Below are 9,475 nucleotides of genomic sequence, written 5' to 3'. Positions count from 1 at the left end.
GCATTGTTTTTTGTGAATAACAATTTTCTATAACTTTAAGCCAATAGAAATTCAATAAAAACCATTAATTTTTTTGAAACTTACAATTTTTCATAAAATCATACTTTGAAAAAGTAAAAAATGTATTTTTTTTGAAACAATTTTTTTTTTCCAGAACATACATCTTTTAGGAACGGATGGAGTATTTATTAAAATTTAATGTAAAATTGTCTATTATTTATTTATTTGACAAGTAAATGCGGAATATTTATTATCAAAAATTTGTTTGAATGCTATTTAAGATTATTATATTTAACAAATGTTATTTAAAATTTATTTTTATAAAAGATAAAAATAAGAAAATAATAGCGAATCTCTAACTTATTGGTTATGTATATCAAAAATTTTGTTTCTAAAGGATCGAAACAAACATCCCACTCTAAAAGCGTGCTTAGTAACAGAAACTTTTTTCTAAGAAGATTTCTTCTATATATCCTTAAAACCCTCTCTCACTTTCCTTACGTGAACCCTAATATTTTCTTTATCAGCTAAAGAAAAGAGTTACAAGTTGTCTTCCGACTCTAGAACTCCTAGAGCCAACAAAATCAAATACTTCATCAACCTTTCTCTCCTTCCGATTCAGTTTTTTTCAAATAATAGTTTCTTAATAAGCAGTAGAAGAATATTTTATTTCGTTTAGATCGATAATCCAGCCTTAATCCTTAGTTACCAGTGAGTAAGGGTTTATACATCGATCAATTTTTTGGAATGGATAATCAAGAGGTTGCTATAGATGTTGAAGCCCAGATCGAGAATAACAACGATGATCGTACCCTTCCTTTTTCAATATTTAAAAAGGCTAATCTTCCTATTACTTTAAAGGTAAATTAATCTATTTATTCACTGATACATACTCTATATGCTGATTTTTTTTTTTTGAAATTTCTTTTGCTGATTTTTAACTTATGATAATGTATGGAGAACGCACACTGGTTCATTAGGTCAGACGTCTTAATTTGTGTCAGTGTATCTACAAGTATGATAAATTTTGATCTTTACAGGGCACACACATATACATAATCCACGAATGTTTTCGTTTCATTATAAGATTTATATCAAGCTTTTATTTGCATGTATGTTTAATATATATATGCTGATTCAATTTTGCTTTTGATGTTTGGAGCAGTTTGAGAATGTTGTGTACACGGTGAAGGTGAAGGAACCAAAGAGCTGGCTGAGTCAAACCAAAGTCAAAACCGAAGAGATGACCATCTTGAAAGGCATAAACGGGATCGTCAAACCGGGAGAGATCCTAGCTATGCTTGGTCCCTCGGGAAGTGGCAAGACCAGCTTATTGACGGCTTTAGGAGGGCGGATTAGTGAAGGGAAAGGGAAGCTCACAGGAAACATATCCTACAACAACAAGCCATTCTCCAAAGGCGTGAAGCGAGCCACTGGTTTCGTGACTCAAGACGATGCTCTTTACCCTCACTTGACTGTCACGGAAACTTTAGTCTTCACTGCCCTTCTCCGGCTTCCGAACTCTTTCAAGAAACAAGAGAAAATCAAACAAGCTGAGGCGGTCGTCACGGAATTGGGTCTAGATAGATGTAAGAATACTATCATTGGAGAACCTTTCTTGAGAGGTGTTTCGGGTGGTGAGAGGAAAAGGGTTAGCATAGGGCAAGAGATTCTTATAAACCCTAGTTTACTATTTCTTGATGAGCCTACTTCTGGTCTTGATTCGACCACTGCTCAGAGGATTGTGTCCATTTTGTGGGAACTAGCTCGCGGTGGAAGAACGGTCGTGACAACAATCCATCAACCTTCTAGTAGGTTGTTTTATATGTTTGATAAGATTCTTCTCTTATCTGAAGGTAATCCGATATACTTCGGGCTTGGATCCAACGCTATGGATTATTTTGGTAGCGTTGGATACTCCCCATCTGTGGAAAGGATTAATCCATCAGATTTTCTCTTGGATATCGCAAACGGTTAGTCTCTCACCTTGATTTATTTATCATTCATATAGCCTTTTTGTCTCTTTGTTGAAACTAAAATTAAAACATGAACATATTATATCTATAGGTGTTGGATCAGATGAACTCCAAAGACCAGAGGCTTTGAAGGAAGCTCTAGTTGCGGTTTACAAGACAACTCTGTTGGACAATGTTATCAATGATCTTAAAGGGCAAGATGGTCATTGTACCCAATCAATAGAGAGTCTAGGAGATTCCAAGCATTTTGGGGACTGGCCAACGACTTGGTGGCAGCAGTTTTGTGTTCTCTCGGAGAGAGGCCTTAAGCATAGGCGACACGATTCTTTCTCTGGCCTAAAGATCGGTCAGGTTTTTGTCGTGTCTTTCTTATGTGGTCTCCTTTGGTGGAAAACGGACCTTTTTCACTTACAAGATCAGGTATTTTAATATATAAATATAATATGTATTTGCTCAAAGATAATAATAATAATATATTTTTTTTTTTGAATAAATAATAATATAATATATATATTAATCTTTTGGGTCTATTAATGCATTGTGTATATGCATATATATGATGCAATTACTTGTGGTTTATTGTTGCAGATAGGGCTATTGTTCTTTGTGTCATCCTTCTGGGCATTCTTCCCTCTCTTCCAACAAATCTTCACGTTTCCTGAAGAGAGAAGAATGCTTGAGAAAGAACGTTCCTCGGGCATGTACAGGCTCTCGTCTTACTTCATGTCCCGAATTGTCGGGGATCTTCCAATGGAGCTTATTCTACCAACTATTTTTCTCATAATCACATATTGGATGGCTGGTTTAAACCCGAAACCTGCAAACTTCCTTCTGACCCTTCTGGTCCTACTCGCCCACGTCCTTGTATCTGGTGGGCTAGGACTAGCTCTAGGTGCCCTGGTGATGGATCAGAAGACAGCTACGACACTTGGGTCTGTTATGATGCTCACGTTTTTGTTAGCAGGAGGATATTACGTTCGACATGTCCCAGTGTTCATCGCTTGGATTAAATACGTATCAATAAGTTATTATACCTATAAACTATTGATATTGGGTCAGTACACGGAGAATGAGTGGTATCCTTGTGGTGAAAATGGGAACTCGAAGTGTCATGTTGGTGATTTTGAAGGTATTAAGCTTATAGGGTTTCATAGTGGATTGGCCTCTTCCTTTGCGTTGGCTGCGATGCTTGTTGGCTATAGAGTTGTTGCCTATATCGCTTTGATGAGAATTGGTAAGACCAAGGCTGGCTAATACTTTAGCTATCTCCGCCTTTTTTTGGGTTTTAGGATTTTTTGAGTAAGATCGAATGTATAACTTCAATAAGTTTTTATTGCATTACTGTTTTTCATCAGAATCTTTAGTATAATCTATTTGTGATGAATATGATGAATTATATTTCAAAATACTTTGGCCTCTTTTGTTGTTGTGTTTTGTGTAATTAATTGGTCCTGCTCAAGTGGTCCTCTTACAAGTCAAATCTCATTAAAGAGAGTTATATCAGAATCTAAGTAATGTGAAGAACATGTTATGTGTGTGTTTAAAAGGAAAGTTCAAAGCCAATTTAATGTTTGCTTATTGGATACGTTCCAAGTCCAACACACTATGTAATTGTTCGTACATGTAACGCAGTAAAGGTATCTGACCTCGCGCGTTTTCTAAATTCGAACGGCTAACTGATGCAATTCTAGTGCAAATATATATGTTATTTGAATTGTTGGAAGAATGTGTTGAAGTAAAAATTATCTACATAGTATTTAGACAAAAAAAAAGAAGACGAACCGTATAAAACCGTCGACCTTACCACCTACGACTAACATAGATGAGCCTAAAATTCAGAATGGAATTGTCATACCAATAACTCATATACAGACCAGATTCTGCATATCTTTTACAAGTGGTTTTGAATTAATTAAGCGATGCATTTAGAAAGCATAATGTCTTTTTTTTTAGATAAAGCTTCGTGATCACCTCACGGTCCTCACCTTTTTTCCTTTAAAGCTTTAGCCTTTAACAAACATGTAACTTCACAAAGAAAGCATACATTACAGACAGGCAATATATATGTATATGCGTGTACACCTCACAATTTGTTAGATGCGTCCATATACAGTAAAACCTTTTAAAAATAATATTATGACTTATAATTTTCTTAATTTACAAAAATTTTAAATATCAGAAAAATTATTACTGTATAAATAATTGTTTTTACTCCATTAATATTTAAGTACTCTTAAAATGATGTTATACTTATAAATTAAAATAAATATACTAATACAAAGATATAGAAAACCTTCCAGTAATGATAAGAATAATATCACTTATAGATCATTTTTATTGTGTTATGACTTTTCGTGTCATTTTTGTTGCAATTTATTCCCTTATAGATAATTTTGCTCGTTGAAACACGCGTAGGAGTGCTTCAAGGCGGGAGTAGAGCCAACCGCATCGTTCTTCTAGAGCTTGTTCGGCCATGCTCGGCAACGACAATTCCAAGGTCTGTGTGGAGGTTGTTTTCTCCATTGCCCAAAAAGTCATATCCCTGAGTTTTTTTAAAAACTCATTGCCTCCAAATCCATATCATTATATAAATATTTTTCAACCTTTTGTCAAGATTTTATAAGAATATTATATACTAAGGGCCTGACTGGTTCAAACGCAGCGGTTGCGGTTGCGGTTGCAGGAGTTTGTGGATGCGGGAGGTTGCGGTTTCTAGCGGTTTTAAGAGATTTGTACGACTGGTACTGCGGTTAAAAATTGGTGCGTTTGCGGGTGACTTATGACTGGTTAACTACCAAATGCGGTAACAGTCAAATAATAAATTAACAATATTTACATTTAATATAATTATAAAAATATCAAAAATCATAAAATTATAATAAATATAAAATTTTTATTCAGAAAGTTATAATTTTAATTTTTGAAAATTGATTGAAATTGTTTTTATTATAAAATTTTATAATATTAATTAAAATATAATAGATATATTTTAATATTTTCATAATTTCAATTTTTAATTTTTTATTAAATATTTTTACTTTTGTATATATATTGTTTTTAAAAAAAGAAAAAAAAATTTATCCTCCCGCAACCGCCCGCAACCGCAAACGCTAGCTGGAACCAACTTTTGAATTTATGAGATTCGGAGCGGTTTGAAGCGGTTTAGAGCGATTTAAGTGATTGTTACAAACCGCCGAAAACCGCTACCAACCGCAAAAGCTGCGTTTGCGGGTGGTAGCGGGAAAACCAGTCGCCCCCTAACTGAATAGCGATCGCGGAGTTTCAAATCAACACATTTTGCAGTTATGCGAAATCGTTGAACCAAACTCTTGTCGTATCTTTGCTAATATACAAATTATTTTCTTATAAAACAAATGGATGAGCATGTCCTCTCAATGAACAAGAATTCTCCACGTCCACTAAAATCTAAAATTCAAAAGCAGTCGAAAACGAAATGCAATTATAATATTATAATAATTAAAAGAGAAAAAGAATAATCAAGAAGAAGAAGAATAAAAAAATCAAAACTATTATATAAAGGCCTGTGAACTATCCAGCATGGTCTATTGTTTTCACTTGTCAACTTCTAAGGCCATTTATAGTATTTCTTGAGTGAAAGAAAACGTAATTAATCTTTTAATTTGAGTATAGAAATGGAATAAAATAAATTCTCTTATGAGAACTGAGATTAATATTCAAACAAAAATTATCAAAACAATAGCATCCTGGTTTTTGAAGTTTGTGAAAAAAAATTAACAATAAAAATTTAAAAATTAACCAAGCGTAGGAACAGAATAAATCAGACGCAAATTAATAGTGAAAATACATTTCTTCTACATTTACTTAGACAATCTCAGTTGCATAATTAGAAAACGATATTTTGTCATTATATTTCATTAATTTTCTCTAATCCTAAATACGTGTCTCCAGTTAACGTTGCCTTTCTATTTTTATAGTTAGAACTTTTGTAGTTTGTACACTTATTAAATAGTTTATGGTATTATTTTCATATTTATTTTTGTCTAGTTTGACTATTTCATTCAAGGCTTGCCTAACTCTCCCAACACGTGTACATTTCACACGAGCAGGACATTGCCTTCCACGCATGTCTAAACAGCCTAAGCCTGCTCAATAGATTTATCTGTCGAATAGTTAGTGCTTCTTCCTTTACTTTTTTCTGACTGCAACGTAGTGAGTGCTTCAACAAAAGAAAAATCGAACTATTATTTGGAGAATCCTGATAGAGATACACATCGTTGTTAGCCTTTTTCAGAATTCTAGAAGAAAGGACAACTGGCTTGGCTTGACACATGTCAAATTTATTTCCTCTATTCCTGACGACGGTTCATGAACCCGAACGGCACTAACATATATAGTCGAATAATTGACTTTGAAAGCTTTGGTGATGTTACTATAACTAGTTAGAGAATGTACTCAGTATAACTATTTATAAAGTTTTATATGTCACGAATGAACCAAGAAAAAAAAAAATTACTGCGATAATGTTTTCTCATACTAAAAAACCATACACACAGGAATATTACGCACATTTATCTCGGTCGAAAAGATTGTACAGCTCACTGACAAGGTCGGCAGTTGCATGTACGTGGCTGTATGTCAATGGTCCAAATGGTCCACAAAGAAAATCGTGTTTAGATTTTACAGTAAGACAAGAAGGACCGTACTTATCCTCGAAGAGCCCGTCTTTTCCACAGCCTATATATAAAGCAGCTACTTGCATGGTTGTCTAAAAGAGATCGACGAACTTAAACATCTAAACACATTATTTTATCTGCTGTAGAGAAAAAAATGGGAGTTAGAGAGAAGGATCCGTTAGCCCAGTTGAGCTTACCTCCAGGTTTTCGTTTTTACCCGACAGATGAAGAGCTTCTTGTTCAGTATCTCTGTCGGAAAGTTGCAGGCTACCATTTCTCTCTCCAGATCATCGGAGATATCGATCTCTACAAGTTCGATCCTTGGGATTTGCCAAGTAAGCAACACTTCAATTCTAGTATGGTGTTATCTGTAACGATAATAATTTTTAAGAAAAAGTTAAAACTAAGACACTAATGTTGATATTGTGAACGCGCAGGTAAAGCTTTGTTTGGGGAGAAGGAATGGTACTTCTTTAGCCCAAGAGATCGAAAATATCCGAACGGGTCAAGACCCAATAGAGTTGCCGGGTCAGGTTATTGGAAGGCAACGGGTACCGACAAGATCATCATGTCGGATGGTCACCGTGTCGGGATTAAAAAAGCTCTGGTTTTCTACGCCGGGAAAGCTCCAAAAGGCACGAAAACAAACTGGATTATGCACGAGTATCGACTCATCGAGCATTCTCGTAGCCATGGAAGCTCCAAGGTAACAACAACACATTACTGAAAATTGTAAAAACATATAAATCGAAATCAAAAAGCTAAATTTGTTTTCTTACAGTTGGATGATTGGGTGTTATGTCGAATCTACAAGAAAACATCTGGATCTCAGAGACAAGCTGTTGCTTCTCCGGTACAAGCTTGCCTTGAAGACCAGAGCACGAACATGTCGTCGTCGCCGTCTTCTTCGTCTCAGCTCGACGACGTTCTTGATTCGTTCCCGGAGATGAAAGACCGGTCTTTTGATCTTCCTCGGATGAATTCGCTCAGGACGATTCTCAACGGCAATTTCGAATGGGCTAGCTTAGCAGGTCTTAATCCCATGCCTGAGCTAGCTCCGATGACCTACGGTTTATCGAATTACGGAGGTTACCACGCGTTCCAATCGGCGGAGAGCGGGTGTAGGAGTTCGCAGGTCGATCAGGAGCAGAACTCGACCGAGTTGACTCAGAGTCTCGGGTACAGCTCGAGCGGGTTCGGACTTTCGGGTCAAATGTACGAGTTTAGGCAATGAGAGATGGGTTAATGTAATTTGGCTACTCATATGAGTGGACGCGGTTAAAAAAAGTAAAAAAAACCTAGAGTGGCAATTATGTAAACAAATAGAGAATTATAATGGGCCTTCTTAACCGATTCGGTTAGGCTTAGGATTCCAGAAAGCGAAGGCCTTGAGATTAGTTTTTATCTAATATGACGGACCGAAAATGTAATAGCGCACGCACACTACGTTAATGGGCTCTTTTGAAATTATTTCTAACAGGAAATAAATATTCTAAAGATAAATACATGTCCAAAACGCTGCGTTTCGAATAAGTAAAAGAAAAAAATTAAATGCGGTGAGCGTGATCGAACACGCGACCTTCAGATCTTCAGTCTGACGCTCTCCCAACTGAGCTATCCCCGCATCGCGATAGAACACGTTAAGTACTTAAATAGACTTTAAATATTTATCTTATCATCGAAGTTATGAACTTGCGTTGGTGTTTGGCAAACAAATTCAGACGATACCTTTGATCCCTCAGATGGTCCACTAGTTGTTTGATTTAGAAATAGAAATAATATAGAAATGCGCATCCATGTGTGTATTTATGTCCTTCACACTGTTGCTACATTTTGATCTTTGTTTACAGTAGTAGCCCCAGTTTACGACTTGTAATGATTTGTTTAAATAATCACTCCTGGTAACAAATATTCCCATATGATAATATCCGTAAATATCAAAAAATTCTGAAACTAAAAAGGAGAAGTACAAACTTGTAGAGATTCTTTTGCTAAGATAAGCACAAGAACAAAAATAGACTACGAAACCTTTAACCTTAAAAAACTTTTCGCTTTGAGTTGAGAACAAAATCATTCATACAATTTCTTGGCGGAAAGAGTTCTCTGTTTTTTGGAAACGTTCTTGGAAGCTTTCTCTTCATACTTGTCGTTCTTTGCTATAGCTTTAGCCACAGCTTTCACCTTTCTTGCATTCTTCGTTCTCTTCATAGGTTTTCCTTTCTTCGCGCTTGTCCTAGAGAAAACATGTAATAATCATCAGAACTAAACGTAAGGGCAGATACAAACTCAGAACAGAGCAAATTCACAAATGGAAACTTGTAGCCAAGAGAAACCCAACCAAAGATTTATACAAATCTAACTAGCCAAACCAGAAATCAAAATTGATTAATAATATGATAATTTTTCGATCCAAGTTAAAGAAGTAATGAAACTTGAGCTTACAGGTTACGATTACGAGCAGCGAGTTTGGCGTCTCCGGTCTCCGAAGTGTCCATGGCTTAACCAAATCAACAGAAAATTAAACATCTGAAGTCACGAGTAATAATAATAAGCCAAGACGCTATGTTTACCTTGGGGAGCAGATTCAGAGACGACGCTCTTAGTTTCGGAAACGTCCATAGAAACGGTGTCGTCGTCTCTCTTCTTCTTGTTCCTGCTCTTCGTCATGGCGCCGATTTTTGGTTTCTCGGCTTAGGGCAGGCAGACAGGCGAGAACGAAAAAAAACAAAACGAATTGAGATTACTTTTAACCTATTGTTGGGGCGGGTCAATTTACTAAATATTCGGGTCCCATTAATGGGCCTATAGGTTTCTGTTTAAAGCCCATTCGATTATTTATTTTCA

The 9,475-nt window shown here is 35.8% G+C and overlaps 3 protein-coding genes, 1 long non-coding RNA gene and 1 other non-coding gene across 5 annotated transcripts; 2 read left to right on the top strand and 3 right to left on the bottom strand.

Annotated features, from left to right (window-relative positions):
- Positions 1 to 451: 451 nt before the first annotated feature.
- Positions 452 to 3,407, top strand: LOC106375931 (ABC transporter G family member 9). The gene is made up of 4 exons (XM_013815956.3): positions 452 to 861; positions 1,166 to 1,973; positions 2,068 to 2,396; positions 2,565 to 3,407. The coding sequence occupies exons 1-4, from the start codon at positions 748 to 750 to the stop codon at positions 3,228 to 3,230; spliced, it is 1,917 nt and encodes a 638-aa protein (XP_013671410.1). The 5' UTR covers positions 452 to 747; the 3' UTR covers positions 3,231 to 3,407.
- A 2,990-nt stretch (positions 3,408 to 6,397) lies between these two features.
- LOC125579139 lies at positions 6,398 to 7,341 on the bottom strand. The gene is made up of 2 exons (XR_007317127.1): positions 7,101 to 7,341; positions 6,398 to 6,999 (listed from the first exon to the last, which is right to left on the bottom strand). It is a non-coding gene; the product is annotated as an uncharacterized LOC125579139 (long non-coding RNA).
- Positions 6,786 to 7,911, top strand: LOC106445838 (NAC domain-containing protein 72-like). The gene is made up of 3 exons (NM_001315583.1): positions 6,786 to 6,966; positions 7,069 to 7,337; positions 7,413 to 7,911. Exons 1-3 carry the CDS (start codon positions 6,786 to 6,788, stop codon positions 7,863 to 7,865), a joined length of 903 nt encoding a protein of 300 aa, NP_001302512.1. The 3' UTR covers positions 7,866 to 7,911.
- A 272-nt stretch (positions 7,912 to 8,183) lies between these two features.
- On the bottom strand, positions 8,184 to 8,255 carry TRNAF-GAA. The gene has a single exon. It is a non-coding gene; the product is annotated as a tRNA-Phe (tRNA).
- Positions 8,256 to 8,493: 238 nt separating this feature from the next.
- On the bottom strand, positions 8,494 to 9,386 carry LOC106375923. The gene is made up of 3 exons (XM_013815944.3): positions 9,202 to 9,386; positions 9,074 to 9,128; positions 8,494 to 8,864 (listed from the first exon to the last, which is right to left on the bottom strand). Exons 1-3 carry the CDS (start codon positions 9,296 to 9,298, stop codon positions 8,702 to 8,704), a joined length of 315 nt encoding a protein of 104 aa, XP_013671398.2. The 5' UTR covers positions 9,299 to 9,386; the 3' UTR covers positions 8,494 to 8,701.
- Between the last annotated feature and the right edge of the window lie 89 nt (positions 9,387 to 9,475).

This window comes from Brassica napus, chromosome A1 (genome assembly GCF_020379485.1).
Source record: "Brassica napus cultivar Da-Ae chromosome A1, Da-Ae, whole genome shotgun sequence".
NCBI classification, from domain to species: domain Eukaryota; kingdom Viridiplantae; phylum Streptophyta; class Magnoliopsida; order Brassicales; family Brassicaceae; genus Brassica; species Brassica napus.
Note: the sequence above shows the minus strand (reverse complement) of the source record. Positions and strands in the feature narration are given on the sequence as shown.

Bases quoted from the DNA above. Each gene is read 5' to 3' on its own strand.
- LOC106375931 (XM_013815956.3), top strand. From the start codon at position 748: ATGGATAATCAAGAGGTTGCTATAGATGTTGAAGCCCAGATCGAGAAT. The intron at 862-1,165 runs GTAAATTAATCT...TGTTTGGAGCAG, and splicing joins ATCTTCCTATTACTTTAAAG to TTTGAGAATGTTGTGTACAC. The intron at 2,397-2,564 runs GTATTTTAATAT...TTATTGTTGCAG, and splicing joins TTTTTCACTTACAAGATCAG to ATAGGGCTATTGTTCTTTGT.
- LOC106375923 (XM_013815944.3), bottom strand. From the start codon at position 9,298: ATGACGAAGAGCAGGAACAAGAAGAAGAGAGACGACGACACCGTTTCT. The intron at 9,129-9,201 runs GTAAACATAGCG...GATTTGGTTAAG, and splicing joins CTCTGAATCTGCTCCCCAAG to CCATGGACACTTCGGAGACC. The intron at 8,865-9,073 runs GTAAGCTCAAGT...TGTTTTCTCTAG, and splicing joins GCTGCTCGTAATCGTAACCT to GACAAGCGCGAAGAAAGGAA.
- LOC106445838 (NM_001315583.1), top strand. From the start codon at position 6,786: ATGGGAGTTAGAGAGAAGGATCCGTTAGCCCAGTTGAGCTTACCTCCA. The intron at 6,967-7,068 runs GTAAGCAACACT...GTGAACGCGCAG, and splicing joins CGATCCTTGGGATTTGCCAA to GTAAAGCTTTGTTTGGGGAG. The intron at 7,338-7,412 runs GTAACAACAACA...GTTTTCTTACAG, and splicing joins GTAGCCATGGAAGCTCCAAG to TTGGATGATTGGGTGTTATG.